Source organism: Telmatherina bonti (genome assembly GCF_933228915.1).
Source record: "Telmatherina bonti genome assembly, chromosome: 4".
Classification (NCBI taxonomy): domain Eukaryota; kingdom Metazoa; phylum Chordata; class Actinopteri; order Atheriniformes; family Telmatherinidae; genus Telmatherina; species Telmatherina bonti.
This window is the reverse complement of record NC_136622.1, coordinates 14,110,935-14,134,760: the sequence shown is the minus strand read 5'-3', so window position 1 is coordinate 14,134,760 and position 23,826 is coordinate 14,110,935. Positions and strand designations below refer to the sequence as shown.

The 23,826-nt window shown below is 39.4% G+C and overlaps 2 protein-coding genes across 4 annotated transcripts in view; one reads left to right on the top strand and one right to left on the bottom strand.

Moving 5' to 3' along the window:
* Nucleotides 1-4,576, top strand: part of ptpn11b (protein tyrosine phosphatase non-receptor type 11b) — a 69,145-nt gene extending 64,569 nt beyond the window's left edge. The window contains exon 16 of the mRNA XM_079239865.1: nucleotides 4,485-4,576. The gene's annotated coding sequence lies outside the window, so the exon portion shown is untranslated. The remainder of the gene's footprint in view (nucleotides 1-4,484) is intronic.
* dennd2c (DENN/MADD domain containing 2C) lies at nucleotides 2,745-22,879 on the bottom strand. 3 transcript variants are annotated; one of them, XM_079239861.1, is made up of 19 exons: nucleotides 22,587-22,879; nucleotides 19,068-20,140; nucleotides 16,156-16,274; nucleotides 15,165-15,247; nucleotides 14,309-14,467; nucleotides 13,330-13,408; nucleotides 13,014-13,058; nucleotides 9,303-9,490; nucleotides 8,785-8,894; nucleotides 8,164-8,233; nucleotides 7,619-7,696; nucleotides 7,129-7,269; nucleotides 6,621-6,769; nucleotides 5,876-6,053; nucleotides 5,643-5,684; nucleotides 5,042-5,144; nucleotides 4,463-4,705; nucleotides 3,469-3,555; nucleotides 2,745-3,392 (listed from the first exon to the last, which is right to left on the bottom strand). In XM_079239861.1, the coding sequence occupies exons 2-19, from the start codon at nucleotides 19,961-19,963 to the stop codon at nucleotides 3,361-3,363; spliced, it is 2,802 nt and encodes a 933-aa protein (XP_079095987.1). In that variant the 5' UTR covers nucleotides 19,964-20,140; nucleotides 22,587-22,879; the 3' UTR covers nucleotides 2,745-3,360. The 3 variants fall into 3 exon arrangements, with proteins under 3 accessions (XP_079095987.1, XP_079095988.1, XP_079095989.1); XM_079239862.1 differs by having other exon boundaries at nucleotides 9,303-9,487; XM_079239863.1 differs by lacking the exons at nucleotides 2,745-3,392; nucleotides 3,469-3,555; nucleotides 4,463-4,705 and having other exon boundaries at nucleotides 4,750-5,144.
* Between the last annotated feature and the right edge of the window lie 947 nt (nucleotides 22,880-23,826).

Sequence of the window (23,826 nt, the reverse complement as noted above, 5' to 3'; positions counted from 1 at the left end):
TTTAGAATTAATTTTAATCAGAATGGCGAAAATTTGGCTCAACTTTTATGTTGAGAACCACTGTGGGCGCTGGAGCAAGGCCCTTAGTCCCCCAAATGCTTCCTGGGCGCTTACAAATAGCCGCTCGCTGCTCTACTGTAAACCTCCTGGAGATGGAAGAAACGCAGAGCCTCTCCAGTAAACCAGGCTTAACGTCGCCTGTCCACATCTTCATATCATTACACTTTCTGTTATTTAAAACTTGTTCTGAAAACCAGCTAAAAGCATCTTTTCCAGTTCCCTCTAAGCCAGAGGGAGGTGGGATTATTGCAATTTCATTTTGTGTATATAAATCTTTGCAATACCAGCATATATTTTTGATATAATCTTCCAGAGGGTGCTGAGGTGAACTTCACGGCTCCTGATTACAGGGTTTGCTCTGTCCTTCTGCCGGGTCAATAACCAACATATTCCTAATCTTTTCCTGTGTTGCATGGATCTACCTTGTGTCCTTAAAAAAAAGAGAGAAAATATATATCATTCACTTTACTGGCCAAAAAAAAAGTAGGGAGTTGTTTTGATTTTAAGTAAACTTTACATAAACTTTACTTTGAGTATTAAAAAGGTTTTTAGATGCATCATGCTACTGCAGTTTAATTTTTCCATGGTGTGTACTTGTGTACTTTTTTTCCTCTGATGTCACACCGAGCTGCTGCCTGACTGGTCAGGACTCAAAATGGATTTTAAATCTTAAATCTCAGGTCATGTTTTCTGCTCAAATCAAAGCTGAATTGAACAATAATTTCTAAGACAGTCACCATCAGCCTGGTTTGGCACTGAAAGTGTGACAGTTTAAGTATAACAGAAAGTTTAGTTTGTTTCAAACAGAAAGATGTGAACTGTTTCTAACCTGCGAGCTCCCAACACCCAGTCTGAGACAGGACTTTGTGTCATTACATTAAAATGAATTAATGCAAATATTTGACATGAAAAATGCTGCACCACCTCGCTTGATGTAATGAAAAAATTGTCAACAAACCATTTTTTGGATTTTCAGTCCTTGATTTCCGGTGTAATAAAAGAACATCATCAGAGCGTGTTTGATTGATGAATCCTCCCCTAAAAATAGGCTAAAGTCCTTCACTGAGGGATATTGAGGGAAGCTGTTCAAGCACAGATCTTGGCCAAAAGAAAATCTTGGCAAATATTCATGAGTCTAAGGAGAAATTCCCAGTCAATCTGATGGTGATCTGTATTTTTACTGTCCTATTTTTGTCTTTGATTAAAGTAAAACATTTCATACTATTAAATTTTCTACGCAAAGCTAAATATAGTCAATAAATTCATCGCGCATGGCTTGTTTTGAAAATGTTCTCAATCTTATTCTTAAGAACAGACAGCTTAAAACATTAACAACTCATACATCATCATACTTTTCCTCCTTTACTATTAAGAAATGCTTTGATCATTAAAAATATTAATAATTTCAAGCTAATATAATGTAACTAAATTTCACTATTTGTGCAAAATGTTCATAACTTTCTTGTAAGTAGGCTGCAAAAACCCTCTTCTGTACATTTTCAACAGACGTTTAGACAGCGCCCTCGTGTGGTCGTAGTGGTGAATGACGGTAGTGCGCATGTGGAATTACAGTTCGTGCTTGACCAAAAAAAAAAAAAAAAAAAAAAAAAAAAGCATCAGGTTTTACTGGCCTGCAATGCTTTTCTTAGGCTGAGCTTACAATCTGTACACTTCTCCACCGAGGTGGAAAGAGTTTTGGCTGTGCTGCAGATTCAGTGTTCAGTAGAGGAAGGGTGAAGCGGACTCGGTGGGAAAGGTTTGGCCAAAAGACTGCAGGGCGAAAAATTAAAATTCTTCTTTCATAAGAACAGGATCTGTCACAGGGTGTGTCAGAGAGCGAGTTAAACATGCTTAATACAGTCCCCTGGAGGGCTGACAATTTGCAAGATGATGTAATCTCAAATGTTCATTTCTGCTTTCTTTTTTTTTTTTTTTTTAGGGCTAGGATTGAGATGAATCAGCTGAATAATTTCATATCATATACAATATGCTGAAAATAGGGATTAAAGTGAAATAGTTATGCAGGGAACATGATGCAAGCTTTTTCTTATTGGCATGCGGGTTGTCTGTCAGCTCTGATGAACTGATTGGCTGTCTGGGAGGAACCTGCCTATTAGATATTGGGATTTTTCTGCCTGACCGATGTTGCAAGATAAGCAGAGTAAGGTAAAGTAAGTGTCCATTAAATTCTTCATTTCTAGGATCATATTACAAAAGGTCTCTTTTACTATATTTTCATTGGAAAATAGTTAAGAATAAAGCTCTGTAGCTTGTACTTATATGAAGAAATTTAGACTCAACATAAACACAACATTAAATGCCACTCCATTATTGAAGGTTGTTTACCAGGTAATATTGACACTCACTGAGATGCTATCGCCATCAGCAGGGACCTTTTTTTTTTTCTTTTTTTTTTTAAAGTGAGAAATGATACAAACTGGCCTCCTTTCCAAAGCACACCATTTTTCATTGTTATTTATATCCATGTTTACAGGGTCAAAACGGCTAAACAATAACCCTGCATGCAATTATTGTGTTAAAATATGCAGGATTTCTGCGTGGCCCATTCTCTGAAGAGCTTACACAATAACTGGCAGACAGACACACACACACACACACACACACACACACACACACACACACTGAATATAGTCCTTGGGAATGCCTTTATAAAGTATGCAGGACATGTCATGCTTTACTATAAAAATATTCCAAATACTGTACATTGGTTTTTAACATGTGCAAAATGTAAACAAAAACAGTAAACAGGAAGAAACATAAAGAAGTAGAAAAAAATAGAACAAGTTTCATTTAACAAAAATAATCTGAAATGTTAGAATGATTAAACCTTAACTTGATCTAAAGGACAGTAACCAGAGAGATGTTAGTCTTGGCTGAACGAAAAGCTTTGACAATGGAATTACCAGACGTATCAAAACTTGCTCCAGGTTGGATTCCCACAATATTTACACCTGTAAAGTACTTACAATACTTAAGTTACATTTCCTGACTGAAATATTAGAAAAGTTAAAGTAAACGAGTTTCCAAGTACAGACAATGGTCACATTAAGGTTGAACTCCAGTAGCTGGAATGTTGTTTGTCATCTCACCAAGACGATACCTGATTATCAGGGCATAAAAACAATACTGGGAACATTTTTTTTTTTCCAGTTTTCATCCTCATCGTCCCATTCACTTCCAGAAAGTAGACTTGTCCAAGTTTAGTCCGCTCAGCTGCTCCACCAGCAACAAGTGTTTTTAAGCACAAAGTCTTTCATTTACAAGTCGTTAGCCTAGTTCTCATTTAATTTGCAGGAGCTTCATCTTGTTACCTAAAAGAAGCAGCACAATCGTTAAATGTGGAAATGTGAGCCTTTTAAAGGGGACACTTAATGAAGAAATACTTACCCAGCCCCTTAAGAAATTTGTTCATACCACTTGGCTCAGGCTCAGGGCATGAATCCAGATATTCAGCCACTCTTGTTTCAAAGAGACCTGGGAGGAAGAGAAGACCATTAAGCCAACCGTACTGGAAATCTACTGCAGGAAAACCCACCACTTCACATCATTCATGTATAGATAACCAGTCTGTGTGGGGATTCATTAATAGGAATATCAACAATATCAGCAATGATTTCTACTGGCGTGCTTTACTCAGACTCACAAGAGCTTGATTTCTTAGGAATAACTAAGTTTTTTCTCTGCATGATGCAATCACAGATGCAGTCATTGGAGCAAAAACCTTTATTAGCAGAGAAGAGAAAACGCAATTATAGGCCTTAGAAGTCATTCATGCAGCTTGGGGATGAATGAGGAGTGGCAGAAATGGAGACAAATTGGAGCGAGGGGGGAGGGGCATGGTTGCTGCTTTCTGATTTGACACGTTAAGGAATATTGCATCATGTTTTTGATTTAAAAATGGCCTGCATGTGGAGGTTCATACTGCAAAACTTTAATGAATTATTCCTCTCCAGTTTTTGTAGGGTTTGTTTAACCTTCACACTTATGCATTCCAGACTGCAGAATCGCCGCATAACCGGCAAGAAATGACTTCCGTTGACCTTATAATTGGCTCAGCAGTGAGATAAGTTAGTCAGGTTTTCTATTTGTTTTTTTTTGTTTTGTTTTTTTAAGTTAGTCAGGTTTTCTGTAGCTGTGTTTCCTAAAGGCACGCTGTCAAAAATCCCTGCATATAACGCAAATTTAATTTCAAGGTATCAAAGATGACAAAAAGTTTTCATGTAAACTTGAAGGAAAATGCCAGTAAATGTTTGTCGTCCTGACAAAGTAACTATGGAAAGTAATCTGACTACACGGAGCCATTTACCTTGTTTCGTTTTGCCTTTTTATGGGATGTGGGAAAATAAAAAACCATGCTGTAGTAAATCTGATCGATAATCACCTCTTCCTCCTCCCTTGCGCAGCTCTTTGTCCTGAATGAAGCCAGCAAACATCTGGGTGTCCATGAAGAGCTGCAGGAACTGTCGGACTCCGCGGGAGGGGTGAGATTTGCGGAAACTGTCGCGCTGAAGCTCCTTGGTTCCACTGGAGTTCTCAGACATGTGGAGGGGATAGTGGCCCACCAGCTCGACGAAGAACCGCACGAAACCTTCTGACACCAGGGCGCTCAGGTCCGCCTGCTGGTCTGGATGGGCCACATTTAGATCAAGACAGAAGTCTCCATTAGAAATCTAAACTAAGACATGCTGCAGGCCTGTGTTCCCATTATCATTACCTGAAATTTATTTACGGTTCACTCACTGATATAATAAACTTTAATAGGTCACCAGATGCTGTCTGACTAGTTAAAGCATAACAGGTGTATGTTAATGCTCAGCAGGTGTTTACTGTAGGTCTGATGCAGAACTGATATTTGCAGCTTCATCTGCTTCTCAGCATAGATTTGGGCTAAAACCAAAAGCAGGTCCTGCAAACAGACAAAGGTTTTATAAAACATGTTAGTATGCGGGGATAACTGTACCGTGTGGGTCTTTGTCTGGTGTCAGGATATCATCCCTCTCCTCCAGGATCTGTTGCAGGGCTGCCTGCAGCTTACTGGGCAGGATGCAGTCTTCATCGCCCAGCTAGCGCATCACAGAAAAGGTCAGCTGCAGTTGCATTATGCTATTTACACACCGACTTAGGCTTAAAGGGAAATAACTAAAATACCAGTGGAATAAACAAATACAGGATCTATGAAATAATAAATGGCTGCGACCTTTGCTTTGCTTTTTATAGCTGATCTCTGTTATGTGTTTTATTATAAACTTGCCACCTTCTTTACTTTCTCACTCTTTGTAAAAAAAAAGATCTCTAATCTCAGGTTTCGTTGCAAATTAAAAAGATTTGGTTTCCAGTAGAAACGCGGTCCTGCAGATCTACAACCAGTTTGTGCCATGAGAGGGCTCTGCTGAGTTTACATTCTGCTGGTGTTTATGTGTGCATGCATGTGTGTAGCAGTTTCCGTTGTCACCCTTGACGCACTCCACCCACCACCCAACATAGGACAAGTACAGGCAAAGCTGTCTTTCCCAGTCAGACCACACCCACTTTTCCCTTTATACACAGTTATGTGTACACACCTGAACGACAAACTTGTCTGCACACAGATCCACTATGAGAACCTGGGGAGACGACAAAAAAAAAAAAACAGGAATGACGGTTTCCTGACTGTTTTCTCTTTCACTCCAAGCGCTGCTGTATATGAAGGTGAGGTGACTCAGGGTTTCACAGTGAATTAAAAACAAAAACACAGCACTGTAACCATGACGCAGAATGATCACTTATTTAAACTCCAGAAATATGACAGGTGTACCTCCTCAATGGGAAGATCCAGCAGCTGTGGCAGGCACGGTGCCAGCACACCAATAAGGAAGGGGGTTGGGGAACAGCTGATGTCCAGCATGCTAGCAGGTAACACGGGGATGAATGTGTGCTGCCAAGTGAACGGGTACAGCAGCGCCAGCACTGCGTGGCCACATCGGGACAACACACTGCAGTGAAAAAGGGGAGGAGGGATTAAACAAAACAAAACAAAAAAACACTGTTCAGGTCTCACATGGATCAACTTGCTCAAAGACATCAATCACAGCTCTCTGATGATAGGGAACGGTGACAGATTTCTCCCCAAGTACAGCAAAGCTGGGCTCGAACACTTGGTATAAGATTACAACTACTCTACTGAGACTCTTTTACTGTATGGCCAGATGCCTTCATGCTATGAAATGCATCCCTCATGACGGCTGGAATTTACAGGCGATATTCCCCTTAAATTTCCAAAAAGCATGTTTAAATTCCCTTTTTTCCCCACTTTTAATTTCCAACCAACACTAATAGTGTTTTTAATAACCTCTATGCTGCACAGATACATCTGCTACGGTGATGACTCCTGAAACTTTTAAATATGTAATAATAAAAATTTCTGGGAGATATTCTCCTTAAAACGACGCCGTAAATCATGATGTTTGTAGTTGACTCACTTTATTTCTACATTTTTTTTTTTTTTTTTTTTTTTAAGAGAAGTCCCACCGTAGATTGTGAAAAAAAAAACACACTAGTACCTGAGTTTGTCTGCGATGAGGATGACCCTTCTCTCTAGGAGAAGGGAGGCAAATACCTGCAGAAGCCTCCCAACACTGAGACACTGCAGCAGACTGTCAAAGTCCACATGCTCAAGTCTGGAGTCCACTGGTCGACACAAAGTCAGAACCTGGCAACAAGGCAGAGCTGGATGTAACATAGATGGTGACTCTGTGTGAACAGCTGTACCCAGTAAGCAGTGTTACGTATTTAGGTGCATTCCATGTTCATTTCCAGGAAGACAAACATGATTTTTGCAACGTTTGCTCATGAGAAGAGACCCACTTCCTCTACTGTGAGCCAGAGTTTGGCAGAAGCTGTTGTACAACAGAAATAGCTGCATCAAACCAATCAAAGCTGAAATATTCAGCCTTTTTGTTTCCACAGATGCTCTTTCATTCTGAGTCATTCTGAATCTGCAGAAGGGAGGGGTTAAGAGGGGGGAACAAAACCAGTAATCAACATTTCCTCTTTTGGTGTCAGGGTTACCTCATTCCCTGAGCCTGGGAGGAAGCTTTTGACTGTGACTGTGCGTCCAGGAGCTGGGAATGGGGCCTCCATCACACTTCGCATGAAGGGATAAACCAGCGCTGGGGAAATTTCTCTGCGCCTCTCCACCTCTTCCAGTATCTGGACCGATGGAACCAGAGCAATCAGCATGATTCCTAGAGGACCTAGCGCTGATTTGAATAAATATTTCCCTTCTGATTACACTTCACACTTACTGCTTGCCAGTTCGCCTGGGTCAGCTAGAGAATAGGTAAAAAGAAAACTACCTTCCGTCTTTAAAAGACACACCCAGTGACTGCTGGGGATTATCTTATAGCGGTGCTTCATTTCAAGCTTATGCATACAGTTTCAAGGCAGCGGCTTTCACACTCCTCAAAAGGATTAGCACCGAACTTTAGTCAGAGCAATTCCTTTCATTTTTTCCCTGTGTCAACAGAAATATGTGAGCAGATGCATGGTGTTGCTTTACCTTTGCAAACAGGTTGAAACAGCCCAACTTGCTGACAATACAATGCACTTCAGGAAGCCTCTTCCCCTTTCCACTGGGCTTAAGGACACAGATCCACAAGTCATCAATCAGGGAACAATAGAAGCTTCGATCACAAAAGACACCATGAGAAACATTTCCAGGTCAAGTGCTATTAGCTCTGTACTGTAGAGAGAAAGTAAAGAGTCCAAACTACAGCCATGTTTATGACCACGGCATTGAGCTTACGGATCGATACACAACAAAACTCCATGTTATATTTGAGCCAAACTCGATCTGAACTGTAAAAGATGAGAATCAACAACCACAATGGAGAGCTTAACAAGACAATCAGGCCAAATAGAGGGAAGAAATGATTAAATTCTTTTTGCTCTCTGTCATGGATTCAGAAGTGGTTTATGGTCTGTGATTCACATCTCCTCTGAGATGTTGAGTAAGCACATGGGAGGCTGCCACGTCATCTTACACACAACCGCACGAACCCTTTAGTCGGTGATTCAGACACATTAGCACACGGCCATACTCACCAGGATCTTGCAGCAATAACAAAACCAGCGACTGCCGTCCTCTCCGGTCAGGACAAAGGAAAAGGTCTCGCTGTAAATCAACATAATACCAGAGAAGTTTCTTCAATCTGAGTGCTTACAACATGTAAAAATGTGTTTTAAAATCTCCATTTATACCACATGCTAAATCGAGGATGGAAAAAATTGGATAAAGCAGACGGGCATGTCTTCCAATTATTTGCACAGCCATAGAGAGATAAATGTTTTGAAAGCAGGGAGGCTATAAAAGTAAGGATTCAAAACCTCATTACAACAATAAACCAAACCCAGTAAAAAGAAAAAAAACGCACACACAATGCCCCTTAACACTGTGATATTTAATTAGATTTACAATAATGATCCTTGTGGGTAGTTTGAATTGTTGCAGCATCAAGTTATGGATAACAGCTGAGGTTATAAAAGTGGAAAAGGAAATGTGTGTAGAAAACAATGTGTTAAAAAAAAGCTGGATGATTAGTTAAAACAAAGAAAATGTGCACATGAAGACAACAGCAGAGCAGAAATGAAGATGAATGTTCACGCTGCTATTGTGACATTCTTAAAGCATTTGTTTTTAGAACCTTGCTGCAGCGTTAAACACACCTTGGCATTTGTGCAGCGGGTTTCCAGTCCAGAGAATCGGGGAAGCAGAACTTAGGAATCACTTTCAGGTGATCCTCCGCTTCTCTAGAGAGCCGGGATGATTTCTCAAACTGAAGCAGAGAGACTCCACATTAGAAACATAACATTAACATCTTTTTAGATATTTTTATAGATCTTAAAACATTTTTCAATCTTCTCATAAAGCTGCAAAAAAATTCTTTCAAACAGATTTCCAAATTGAATTGTGAACAGAAAAAATAAGGATTTTGGGACTTAAGTCATATTTGTTGACTCATGTCAACCCAGGAAATTCCCATGGAGGAAATCCTCCCTATGAATCCTTGTCATGTTTGATGGGAATAATCCTTCCATGAGTTTACAAGATAAAAATAAAATTTAGGCCAAAAAGGTCATAAACCCTATCCAACTAAGTGTCGAAAGCAGTTACATGTTTAAATCATGAGGGTGTGATAAAAAGAAAGCTTAAAGCAATGTTACAAAAAAACTCCTTTTCTGACCATTTTAGGGAACTGTTGTGTAATTTCAGGGGAGTAGGCGTTTCCTAAGGAGCCTTTTCTCAGCGACACCACCACAAAGATCTGGAAAAGCTGCTGCTGCTGCAGCTGGATCAGGTCTCTCTCCAGGGTGCGGTATCCTGGCTGACGTCTCAATGTAGACTGAATGTAAACTGATCTCCTGGAACCTGCTAAACGACACAAAGTGAGACAATGCGGTAATGCATGTCCTGGGAGACGTCTCTTCCAGCACAGAAAACCTTTGTAAAGCTTTTTGCTAGTATGAACACAAATACAAGCAGCAGTTGCAAGTCTGAAAAACCAGTGGGATTTTTTTCTTTTATAACCAGCAAATGTTGCACATACACATTTGCGTATTTTGGATGATACTACAGTGTATGGGGGGCTGATTTAGCATAAGTTCAAATGAACATGTTATTATTGCAGCCAGGCTTGTTTGAGGTTTCTTTGACTTTCAACCCTTTTACAGACCAAAGCACTCCAATAATTGTGAGCAATCAGATCATTTCAATAATCAGAATTTGAAGTTTATCTATAAATGTGATTAGTTTAAAAAAATCTGATTTCAGTCTCTTATTGTTTTTCCTTCAGAGTTTGTGCAGGTGAAGCCAGAAGCTTACATGCAATGTAGAAAAAGCTGTTTTTTCTTCACCGTCTGAAGTTAAACCTTACTTCATGTCTCCTGTTTTATGTCAATCAAGTTCATTCAAATAATTTCTGTTTAACAAAATCTGCAATAACGCCGCTTATCCGGGCTCGGGTCACGGGGGCAGCAGCCTAAGCAGGAAAGCCCAGACTTCCATCTCCCCAGCCTCATTTGCCAACTCATGAGGGTGGATCCTGAGGCGTTCTCAGTCCAGCCGAGTGATACAAGTCCTTCAGCATGTCCTGGGTCTCCCTTGGGGTCTCCTCCTGCAGGGACACGCCCGGAACACCTCACAGGGAGACGTCCAGGAGGCATCCTGACCAGATGCCCGAGCCACCACAACTGGCTCCTCTCAATGCGGAGGAGCAGCGGCTCTACTCTGAGCCCCTACCGGTTGACCGAGCTTCTCACCCGATCTCTAAGGGAGAGCCCGGCCACCCTAGGGAGGAAACCCGTTGGCGATCTCCATTCTTTCGGTCCCTAACCACTGTTTGTAACCATAGGTGGATTGGTAAATCATGAGCTTCGCCTTCTGCCTCAGCTCTCTCTTTACCACAACAGACCAGAAAATATTTTAGAGAATATTTCCGCAAAGTCAGAAGTTTGCATACATTTTCTAACTAAGTGGTAGAATTTATTTTAGGCTGTTTGACTTGGGTCAAACATTCTGGGTATTCTTCCAAAAGCTGGAATTCAGCCCCATATTGTACCCATACCTGGCAGAACTGGTATTACTGAGTTAGGCTTCTAGGCCATCTTACTTACACACACCTTTACAGACATGACAACAAATTTGGCCACACCAAACGTAGTCTTTGTTGTATTAAAGCCACTATGCAACTACTTTGGCCATATGCTATGACTCATTGTCTATATAAAAGGCCTATTTGCACCAAAGCTTTATCTTCCTTCCTGATGTCTTCAAACGATGTTTCAATATTTCACAAAATGTTCTTTCATCATGATTCTGTCTATCTTGTTAAGTTCACTAGTTTCACCTGGATCAAAACAATTCCACACATGATGCTAACCCCCATACTTTACAGCTGGGACAAGATTCTCAGGCTTACAAATGTATAAAACAGTTCCACTTAAGTTTCCTCAGACCAAAGGAAATGCCTTCAATAATTAGGGTCTATGTCCTTGTGAGTGTTTTCAAACTGCAATCTGGCATTTTTGCAGTTGCTTTTGGAGCAATTGCTTCTTCTTTGAGTGGAATATTAGCTAATGTTGGGTGTATCTAATAATATGATATGTATCACAATATGATATATCGCAATATATCAGGATACCATAAGCAACATAGAAAATATATCGCAATTTTTCTTTACTAGCAGTAAACACTGAACGCTGTTGCATGCTTGACATCAACTTACTGAATAAGAACAGAGGATCTACATCGAAGCACTGGAAAGTTGTACCGAGAGGATGAATCAGACTCACAAAGCTCCACAGTTGTCTCTTTTTTCCGTGATGTTAAACAACAAAGCAGTTTGTATGCAGTGTGGCCACAGCCACAGGTGTCTCTCCAATTAACTGTTACCAGTTAACTTATCAAAACCTTCAAATGCCATGACGTCATCGTTTGGGCTTTCCCACATTGTTTAAAGACTATAATCTTTGTGTAAGTAGACGTCTGACTTTGACAAAAGTAATTTAAACATTATCTGAAACATTCTCTCTTTCGTTATTTTGGCTTTTTTTTTTTTTACATAAAATTAGTTAGGTAATTTTAACTGAGCTAAAACAGAAGAAGTTCAGTCTGATTTACCTCAGTAAGGGAAAAAAAAGACATTTAAAAAAAAAGAAGTGTATGTCATTTCTGGATTCAATTGTACATGGTGACGCAAGACTCAAACTTCCTTTTATTTTCAAAATATCCAGTTTGTTTTTCTTAAGCGTTTCCACAGATTTGGCTCCTTTTTTATTGCTGATTTATAATGACATGTCAGAAATAAAATGAACGCAGCATGCACCTGCACATGCAAAGATGTAAAAACAATGAAATAAATCAGATTTACAGGTATAATTGTATAAAGACACAATATTAGGGTGAAATGCAGAAGTGTTAATCTGATTTCTAATAATCAGATAAAGGCTATTATCTGATAAAACATATCCCATTATGCTGTTTACATGACCACTGAAATAATCTGACAGCTCCAGAAATCAGATAATGAGCAGCTTTTGGGTAAAAAGCGTTATTGAGGGAGTTTTTTCAGCTGATGTTTCCTTCAGCAATGAAATGATTAATTTCCAAATCACCTAAAGATTAACATAATTCAAGTTATTGTTAGACTGCAGCGTAATGCTGTTCGTAAAACTGTTCACTAACAATTTTTTTTCAATTTAATTACTAATTAAACAGAGAGAGTTACCATCTGTTTATTTGTTCATAAAGTTTATAATGATAAAAATATATGACTGATCTCCACTTTTGGAACAGTGGATATGGTTAAATTATGTGCTTTCATATAAAAACGGGACAAGATATTGAGCATGCGGAATTAACTTGGAGAGAAATTAATATTTACATGACAGAGGAATTAATCACTACGAAATTAAGTTTATAAATTAAGTTTTATCAGGAATTAGTTGTTTACACAGTCATTTTTCATCTGTTTAAAGCAGATTTCACTTTCATTCGGAAGTAAAGAGGAATCAAAACTCTCATGTAAACGTGGCCGATAAACCAGAAAATGTTTGATATGTAATAAATCAAATAAATCACATTTCAGTCTATTAGCTGTTATGGCTTTGACATCTTTGGGTCATGAGTCAATTAAAATACAAAGTTAACAGAACTAGCACTGATCAGGAGAAAATAACTTCTCAGGAGCAAATAAACCTTTTGGGAAACTCCTCTTTCTTCTGTTATCTTGCCTACTGCCTCCGCTCTATGCTCCTACTAAAGCATGTCAATGGCAACTGTTTATAATGTATAACAGGAATATCTTAATCCAAACAAAAATAAGTTCTTCTCAGTTTTATGCAAAATTAACAAATAAAAAGATGCTAAAGCTCTCAGGTTGTCTCTTGTTTCATACCTTTGCCGTTGTCCTCAGGGTCACTCTCTGTCCCACTGGTCTCCTCTGTGGATATGAATAGAACGAGGAGTAGATTAGTGAGGAGCAAAGGAATGAAAAAGACTTGACAAGCCATAATCAGATGCAGACAGTCAGCCTTTGTTTTATAATCAGAGGCTCTGCGTACCGCAGCAGGCCGTAAGTGCATCATAAAAAGCAGGGTATTTCCACCAAGGGGCTCAAACTAATCTCCTTGAATGTATTGATGTGGGTGACGTTTGGGCATCAGTGACACTGATCCAACATCTGCGTGTGTGTGTGTGTGTTTGTTTCTCACCTCGCACTGAGAGTCCTTGGTTCTTTACTCTCTTCCTTCCTCGCTTGTCATCAAAAATGGTCTCAATCTTGCTGACGTACTACGTTGTACAGCACACACACACAAACAGAGCCATACTTGTCAGCCCAGTCATCATTACAGAGAATCAAGACATAACAGCCTCTAAGTGCTTCATTACATTACAGATTTACAGCATTACATTCCTGAGTTCTTCTGTTAAAGCCCTGAAAGAGCACAGCTGAATGAAATCAGCTACGGCTCTGCTTTTACAGAGTTCAACACAGACACAAGCGCGTAAAGGAAGAAGAGAATTACTTCTTAAGGATGCCAACTCGTATGACAACGCAGAAAGAAACTAAAAGATCTACAACTAAACTAGAATAGCTAGCTGTTCAGCAAAAACGCTCATAAGATTAATATCGGCACCCACATTCATGATTTAAACATCTTAGAAAACAATGCCATGAAAGAAACAGCAAATTACCAAATATTATTTATTCAGTTTGTTCGTTGTTTTTTTTTTTTTTTGCTTTGTCATCTTAAAGAGAAGCAAGCATTTCAACAAAGACATGCTAAAGTATCAGCTAAAAATAAACCTGGCATTGGTCCAACTTACCCAGGCGCACATGACAAATGACATATAGTTTCTCAAGTTACGCTCCTTTTCTAGTCGTCATCTTCACCGATAGTAAAAAGTCTGTTTTATTACCTTATCATTAATGTTTGTCCCTGTCCAGCAGCTTTCCACAGCCATGAGTTTTAAGCTGGAACTCTTCTCTAGAAGCTAAACAACCAGAAATGCTCCCATTCTGCTTTACTCCTATCTCTTTATTTCAGCATCCTCTCCTTCCTGCTCAACAAGTTACCACCCCCGAATTTTCTTTTTTCCTTAACGCCTCATCGTTCAGCAGAGTACACACCATTGCAAAAGCCATTTAAAGTATCCAGAGGCCATTATACTGTAAAAACAACCATTTACCTGTGGCATCTGGTGGATTTTTTGAGTGCTTGTGCGCCGGGGTGTCGCTGGTTTTGAAGTATCTGCAATGGTCGAGGATTTGGATGGTGTAAATGACTGGAAGATTTTTCTCTCCACTTTGCCAGCATATCCGTGCAAAGTTTGAGGTTTAGGAGGTAACTAGAGAACATGAAACGTGGAGTTAGCTCTTCATTTTGGATAATTACAAAGTACTGAAGCACAATGCTTCATTCAGACGACCTCAGGTTAAGCATCCTTTGTTTCAGTGATTAGGGATGCACCGATACCAAAACCAGTATCGGTATCAGCTATATACCAAGCATGTGTACTCCTACTTGGTATTAATAAAAGCATACTGATACCACACTAGTCAAGCTAGTGCAGATGTGTTTGATGACATCCTTCGGACATGTTTTAAAAGAAATAAATGCCTTGAATGTTAAAATGTGACATTTTTTGTTACACTAAAAGCGAGATCTTTGTTTCAAAACCACACATTTATAGTTGTATTTAGATAAAATGTGCCAACTCAAAATAAAACTTGTTGAAATTGTTAAATCTGTAATGTTATTATATTTGTATTGGTGAGGTAACTTCAGAAAGGATGGGTCATTTATTACAACCTAATGAAATCTTACACAGTTATGACAGCAATAATAACCATAGTAACAATATTGTTCACATAAACAGATTTGGTATCGGCAAATATCGGCATTGGCAGATATTCACATTTCAGACATCGGCATCGGATCAGAACTCCCAAAAAGTGGATCGGTGCATCCCCATCAGTGATAGGGACCAAAGAGAAAGTGTAGCTACTGTGAGAGGAAGACGGGAACTGAAACTTTTCCATTACCTTTGGGACTTGGGGCCTTGCAGTAGGAAGACACATGGGAGACTGTCTGACATCCTCATAGGGGTCATTAGTTGTCCCTTCACCTGAGGGAAGTCAGTGATGGGCACATTCAGACAGGATTATAAGATGATTTACAATGAAACAAACGACCTAGATAGACAAGATGGTGAAATGGCCTGAATCCATAAAAAAAAGACTGGAATGTTTGGAAGCAGTTTAGTTCATTCGGAGTGAAGAAATTTAATTTAAACCACTGTTAAGATGCCTGAAAAAATAATAAAATAATGGTATGGAAAACACTGATATTCCTGACAACTTTAATGCTAAATAGACATTAGGGCTGTGAAGATACTTTGTCCCGATTTGATTCAATTCCGATTTTTTTGGGTGCCGATTCGATTTAATTTGCAATTCTCACGATTATTTGATAATGCTGATTTTTGTAGACTGAAAACAAAACAAAAAAAATGTACAAAACTTTTTTTGCTTGTCATTTTTCTTAATTTCAATCAGGAAAAAACAACACAGTAGCCAAAACCTCATTCCGCTGCTATAATGCCCAAGAAGCAAAAAGATCAATAAAAACAATAAAAATTACAATTTTTTTAATGGATTATTTATATTTATTTGAAAATAAAAATAGATTTTTTTTTAAAAAAAAAAAAGATTTTTTAAACAAAAAATATTATTTTAAAATTGTGAAGCAAAAAAAAATCCCAATATTTGATTTTTGGATTTCCCAGTCCTAATAGACATGCTAACATTTATTTAATATTTTGTTTAAGTAACATAACTGCCAAGTTGCTACTCGGATTTTACACCCAGCTAGTAGGAGAGACCCAACAGTCTTTTCATCTTCCTTTCTTTGTCTTTTAAGTAGAACTGAATCACTATTAAGTTAACAGCCAGACTGATTGAACGCTTTAGAAATGTGTGAACAATCAGTTCCACCCTGTATTCCTAAACAAACGGCACTAAAAGTTTGACATACAGACAATGTCCTCGTATATGTTGTCATCAGAGTAGGCATGGTAAAGGCTTGAGCGCATGCCTCCATCAGAGCCTTCCTGGGTTGTCAGCCGTGCTGCATCCTCATACTCAAAGGACTTCCTGTGGCAGGGAGAGGAGGGAAAGCAGCAGTTAGTGGGGTCTGGCTGTTGTCCTAAAGATAGCCACTTTGTCATTGTTGCATGTTTAATCAGCTTCCCACCGCAAAATTCCTTGTTGATGTCAAACACAGCAAAAAAAAACAAAAAAACAAAAAAAACAAAAAAAAACCCAACACAGAGATGGAAGGAAATTACTTATCATATACAAATGTCATTTTATGGTAAAACCCCTGTTTTCAAATGGGGTAGACATATATGTAGTAATTTATAGTTTGGTATTTGTTATGAAAATCAAATGATCAGGCTGGGTTAGTGCAAGAAGAGAAACTATTACATAAGTCAAGATGAGTGTGATGTAATCCTTTGCCTCTTGGAGGTTTTCACAATGCAAGGATGAATGATGGCTACTGAGCTGCTCTGAAGTTGGTAAACAAGGAGCCATGTGTAACTCCACCAACGATAAGCAAATAACACATGTTAGGTCATTTTGAGTCAATATGCTGAAGATATGAGCTCAATGTAAAAGGCCACTGGCTGAATATGACTTGATGGAAAACAGTGGTGTACAAATGCATACAGTTTAATTAAACCTTTATTCTTAAACCTCTACAGCAGACAGAAACAAGACAATAAAAAAGTATGTTATGTAACATGGCACATCATGCTGGCACGAGGAATGCCATCTCTCCTGTTACCTCTTTACAAATGTCATTGCTTAGTTTGGTTTTTGTTCTGTTTGGCTAAAAACAGCCAAATCGGGTGGAGAGGGCAAGAAACTGTGCCGCTGACTTTACCATCTGCTGATAAACCTGGAAAATCTTCAAAGTAAACAAATTATAATGCGAACAAATACATTTAGCAGAGTGTTTACTTTATGAAACAGTGTGTACAACATTATATGAGTCACTAAATATGGTAGTAATATGTGTTTTTATTTTAAAATAGTTTTGTATGGAGCCGTTGCAGATGTAGGACATTTGGCTGAAGGGATTCGACACAGACGGAGTTTTTGGCATCAAAACAGACAGACCTTTATAAACGCAACAATGAAAATTCATTAATATAAATGGTGTCACAACTTATAATCCAGGTATGTATCTGTAACCTCATGGCAACAAAGCAGAACTTTGTCTGGTTAATTTCTTTATTTTTCTAAACCACAAAACATGACCCCATCAGTGGTATAATTAATATCTTGATAAGCAAAACATCTATTACAGATTACTTATGTTACTGTAACGGTGCTGTTTAGATACATAGCCCAAAGATCACACAAGAGGACTGTTTTTTTTTTTATCAATAGTCTTTACTTGTGTCTTAAAGCTCCATTCCAGTTTAAATGAGAGGCAGCCGTTTTCCAAGTAAAACTTATTAAAAAGATCAAATGTGTGAAATTGCGTATAACAGTGTTGTAATACTTTAAACACATCCACACACTCGACAAGCCTGAGACAATGACTGAGCTATTTTGTGCCATGCCTATGTGGCAAATATCAATCTGCTGTGTAAACAGAGTGACTCAGACTCTTACATCTCAGACTGACGGCTACAGGCCTGCAGGTTTTAGATGTTGCCCAGTTTAAATCAGATATATCAGGGCAGGAAACATGTAAAACCTGCAGGGAAGTGGCCAAGGAGATACAGAGTTTGAGAACTCTTTCTAAAGTTTGATAATATAGACATTTTGGTGCATCACATTTATTTTATTGTAGTTGCTTTTTCATTACAGTATCATCCCTGGCTATCAGTGGTTTTGCTGATGCAAGTTTATTCTAGTTTAAGGTGTAAAAAAAAAAAGAAAAAAGAACTGAATGTGGGTTTGCAGTATTTCCCCCGAGCACCAGGTTTCCCAACATGCACTTGGTCATCTATGATTTTTTTAAATGCATTTTTTCCTCCTTTCTGTTTTCCATGCAGCATTGTGTGACATGTTTCCCATCATGTTCCCAATCTAGTGTGAACTCCATTCTGCATTTTGTCAAACTGGAGGCTGTGATAATGGATCTGCTTACTTTATTCCCATCTAAGTTTATATCACGGACTGGAGGACCATGAACTGGAGAGAGACTTCATTGGCCTGTTAGAACTGGTTCATTTTATTCTGCAGTCAGATTCTGGTAAAGGATCCTATCACATGTTATAGCCTTGACAAATTGTACTTTTTTTCCCACAAATATCTAATGCAAGAATAATTTGTTCACCACTAGATGTCTTTCCTGCATCAAGACTTGAATCTGAATGTAATCCTTGTTTTTAGCTTTGTTTCATCATGTGGAAAGTTCTCATTATCTCATGGCCCTTAAAAAGAAGCCCATTTGGTTGCCATTCTTTTATGGTATATATAATATTAAAAAGATATTTCTAGACAGACGTTAGAGAGTACAGACACACACTATATTTTGACAACGTGTGAAGAAGTCTGGTTTAGTTTTAGTTGGACTTGGATGAAGCTTGCTTGTTGATGATGATGATGATGATGATGATGATGATGATAATGATGACCGTGAACCCATGGCTGCTGAGGAACTAGGCCAAGTCCAGACAATAAAAAACAAAGCTGCCAGATTTCATGTGACATCACACCAGGACCGCAGCCAGCAATTAAACTCTGACAGTATCCTCCAACAAAACTGCTCTAAACTTACAGCTGCTGTTTGGTAAACACCGAAAAGCACTTTATCCCCTGCAGAGAACTATTTAGTCAGTTTAAGAATACTCTATGAGAGAAAAAATGTTTTAACTTTGTTATTAATGTATACTGAAGAGTTATGTGTGTGCTTAATTTCAGTCTCACCTGTTCTTTTTATGCCTTGAAAGCCCCTCACTCTTTGGGACCGGGCATGGAGGAGGTGGGAAGCTAGGTGGGTGTGCTACCCTCCTGCTTCTCCTGTTGTTATGAGGGGGTCTGCTGCCCCATTGCGCTGTGTGCCCTGTGTTATTGTTGTCGGCCCCACAATACTGGAATGTCCGCAGAGGTTTGGGAGGAGGATGAGCTTCACTCGCAGGACTCCTGCCCTTCTCCCAGAGCAGCCTGTCCCCCTCAAGCTTCCGCCAGAAACCACGAGAAGTGTAGAAGTTTCCAGCAGGCATGTTGTCGTCTTGGTCATCAGTTGACGGAGGTAGAGGTTTAGAAACTATTTCGACATCCAAGATCTGACCCAGTTTTTGGGCGCCACATGCAGAGAAAATGTGTTTACTTGCAGAAAAAGCAGCTTTGAGCTCCACTTTAGACGGTCCAAATATTTGTGCTGAAAGAGTTTGTTTTCCAGGAGGTGTGGTTGAAAATTCACCGGAACATTTCTGCAAAGGTTCCGACCTGCGACCAACCACACTATGTCCGACGTTTGCCGGGGATTCCCTGAAATCTAATCCAAAGCTCTTTGCTTTGGAGAGGCTGGCTTTTGCATGAAGCCCCCTTCTAGCACTCTCGCTGGGAAATCCGTTGCCCAGGAGGTCTGCAGACAGAGTGCGGGATACAATGGGAGGGTGTGCTTTGACTCCTGCATCCTGGCCGCTGCCCTGCTGGCTACGACCTTCCCATTGGGAGATCTTTTCTCTGATGTTGATGCCATGCTCATGAGAAGGTGGTCTCGCTGACTGCCGGCCCTGCCAGGCAGCGGCGGCCTCTTTTTGCAGATGATCAACCTCACCAATCCCCCGCTTGCCTTGCTCTAGCCTCAGAGCGAGCATCTTGGGATCAGTTCTCCATTAGTGGACGCATTAGGGATCATGTAACCAGGTATTTATTAATCCAGAAATCATCAACAAGTGTGATCCATAAAGTTTCTGGTTGCTTCCTCAGTGCCTTTATGTGTCCTCCTGTGTTAGCAGAGGGTCATTTCTTCTTTCTTTCATTTCGTAAACAACCTAAAAAGAAGAAAAGACAGTGATTATTCAGCGCTACAAAATCCAAGCCCAAACGGTGACATGGCTACTTTAATAGAAGCCATTCTTTTTTCTTTTTTTTTTTTTCCACAAAGTGAAGGCAGGGAAGGACAGGGAGGGCAAGCTCTTATCAAGGCAGTTTTCCAAAAATAAATCTAGAGAGAATAAGGAAAACCAGTGACAAGAACAAAGATACCACAGTTTCTTGCGATGGCCAAATGCTCTTGTAGGACCGGGGGGAATTCTGGGTTGCTGTCATTTTAAACCCTGTTGTTGGCAAAATACGAAATGCCAGCAATACAGTAAAGCACCGCGTCTAATTTAATGCTCTCTTACAAAGCTGTCTTTCAGGCAACTGGGAAGAATGTGCGATTCCAGTGATTTCAAAGAACGTCAGATGCTCCAAAAACACATAAATCAAAACGCATACGCAATAGATCAGTGAAAATTGATGCTGGAAAACATTTTTACCACTCATATACTCAAAAATAAGAACTGGACTCGATAAAGTTAAGCCAGTTCCCAGTGAAAAAGTTTTAGGGCTATTGACTCTTTGCACTAAGTCTAAAGCTTTCGCGTAAGATCCTCACACATCTGATCAAAAGCTCAAATTCCCTGAAGGAACATCAGTTTGGTCGCTGTATGCTGTTGCAGCTCCTCTAGCTGGAACCAAACCCTTTGGACACGTTGCACATCAGGGGGCTGAGAGTATCTGGAGAAGAGGAGACATGGTAAAATTCCACAGCACAGCTCATGATCAGAATAACTCTCTGAGCTGCATTCCTGCAGAGCTGTATAAGAGGAGGGTCGGGACACGGACTTCACGAGAGACACTCAGTCAGCCTGTCTTAAAAGTGACGCTTTTGTTTAGTTTGACCTAAATCACATGCATTTGCCCTAGAATGTTGCCCCATCATTGCCAGACCTTGCGATGACAATGCAACTCCCAAACTGACCCACTTGCATGATTTGGCTTTGTGCGGTATGTTGTACAGGAAGGCATGAGTTGTGTTTCCTGAGCTGCAGGAAGACGGATCAGCAGACTATCCATAATTACGGTGCAGAGATTTGCACCCAATTGCAACCACTGATTTCAGCTATGTTTAGATCAACTATGAATAAACACTGCGATGGTAATCAAAAATTGTGTTTGAAACACATAAATGCAGAAATGCATGAGTCTACTTCCAGTAACAACTGCAAACATGCCTGAAACTGACAGGAACTTTCTTCACCGTAAATGGTTCATATCAAATTTTATGCTCAGTACAAGAATCTGCAAAGAAGTGGAATTTTAATGGAATTTAAAACTAAATTTCCCTGACGTTTGTTAAGCCACCAGTTCTGCAGAAAGCCATCCTTAAAAAACAGCATTTTGTATTTTTTGTGAAACTCCTCAGTTCATTGGTAGAAACCAGACAGGGCATACATGGAGCTGAATTACCCCATAATCAGTTGGCATTAAATTAAACCTAATGGCACCGCCACAACACGCCCTCAGAGATGTGCAGCATGACACGACACGTTGTAGGTGAGGCATTGTGAGACAGTAGCTGATCATCAAAAGTGACAGTTAATGCTATAATAAAGGAAAATTGCTGGTATGCTAGATGCCGACATAAAAAAGGACAAGACTAGATAAAATGTCTTGAAATGAGTGATCCATCAGCAGCTACCAGGAGAGCTTTTTGTGAACCCAGACGCTTATTTCACAACTCCACTGACAGAGTTTAGAGTCATCAGTTGTTGCTGCTGGTTGTGATCATCCCTGATGAGAAAATGGGTCTAAACACAGCCTATAAGAAGATTTTTCATTCATACTTGGAAAAAAAAAATCAGTTTAGCAGTGCACACATTGGAAATGCTCCTCGCAGTTGGTTACTTATTAACTCAGCTTTTCCTACATTTGACATCACCTGCACATGATTTCCCTACAGCAGAATAAAGACCAGCCAACAGAAGATAACAGTGAGTCCTCAACTGACTGCCTAATCTCTGCAATAACACAATAACACATGCAAAGGAAGAGAAAAAACAAGCTGAAACACACCAAATGAAAACAAGTTCAATCTGACTTCTGGAAAGAGGTTAACAAGGACGATTTCGTGCCAAATTAAATCAGTTTAAATTGAAGGTTGCAGCTGCACAAAACGTTTTAGTGGCACAGAAGTAAAGTTTTGTCCTCCTCCGTTTTACTTCAGCTTTTGTCCACATGAAGAAACCCACAGGGAGAAATGTAGGCAAGAAGAACGTCTCACCGTCAACTATTAAGTTATTTAAATAACTATATGTACATAACATAAAGACAGAAAGGGGAAAATGAAGATGCATTTAGGCTAATCTGGGAGAAGATTCCAAAAAGCTTCACAGATATTAATATAACACTTGTGTAGATACCCAAGATCTGACAACGAATGTCGTTACTTACCAGGATGGCTTAAGATGGTCAGCAAGCTTATGTCCTGTCCTCCTTTTACCTCCGAAAAAGTGAAAAACACACATATAAGCCACTGGGTCCCATCGTTCCCAGTGAGGGGGTGGCAAATCTGAATAATGTGAAGAGCTCTAACGCTGCTGTAGCGAAGCCGACCACAGAAAGTCACAAAGAAACTATTCTTACAGAAATAGGCTGCTTTAAAACGTAGCTCCTATTCAAATAACTGTAAACAACACTTGTTAAAAACGTTTACAGAGAACCGAAAAGCAGATAAAGCGGAACACTCCTCGCCGTCCCGCTGGACGATTTGTGTTAAGTCAGAAACAAACAACTTAACTTCCGGTTGTCACTTTCAGAATAAAACCGAGACAGGGCTAAGCTTCCCCCAGTTTGCAGAAATTATCCACAGTTTCTTTCTTTCTTTCTTTCTTTCTTTCTTTCTTTTTTTTTTTTTTTTAAATAAAATAAAATAAAATAAAAATAAAAGTTAAAAGGCAAGCACATTTTAATTAAAGCTGTTGGTACAATTCTGGGACCTAACTTGAGCTACATATGGCACTGCTGGATCAGGCACACTATGTGTAAAGTGCCATAACATGTGCTAATGTGTGCATTTTATTTTGAACCAAAGATGGAGGTGATGTCTACTCAATGTTTTCTTTTCATTTAAATTTTTGTTTGTAAGAGGAAGTCTATCAAGCAATCGTAATTTATGACAGATTTTACTCCTAATTGTATTTTCAAGGACACCTCAACAGTTAGTCACAGTGCCTTTGAACACTGACTTTCAGCGATCTGCAAAGTTTAGATGTTTCCCTGCGTCAATAAACTCAAATTAATATGCTGCTGTGCATCACTTGACAACAAGCTGTTTGATCCATTTCATTTGCATCAGGTATGTCAGAGCTGGAAACAAATAAAACCTGCAAGACCCGCTTGACGTTGTAGAAACTTCCTCGGACGTTATTTACTAAACTTCCGGTTTTATTTGACCTGCTTTTTTTTAACTTGATATAGTTTTGACTGTGAGAAAGTTTGGTTGAATCCTCCAGGAGGGAAGACGTCACCACATCAACTCCTGCAGCTGTCAATAAATAATGCTGTCTTCACGTGTCCTGGGAAATACAGACACTGCCTGCACCTGCGCGACCACACATGTCCAGAAATAAGACCAATAACTGAATTTAACCATCACCTATTTGTGACGTTTTGTTGCGTAAGTTTGTTAGTT

Excerpts from the sequence above, each read along its gene's own strand:
- dennd2c (XM_079239861.1), bottom strand. The coding sequence starts at position 19,963 with ATGCTCGCTCTGAGGCTAGAGCAAGGCAAGCGGGGGATTGGTGAGGTT. Across the intron at positions 8,234-8,784 it reads CCCGCTGCACAAATGCCAAG|CGAGACCTTTTCCTTTGTCC; the intron begins GTGTGTTTAACG and ends GTTGATTTACAG. Across the intron at positions 4,706-5,041 it reads ACCAGACAAAGACCCACACG|ACCAGCAGGCGGACCTGAGC; the intron begins GTACAGTTATCC and ends TGGCCCATCCAG.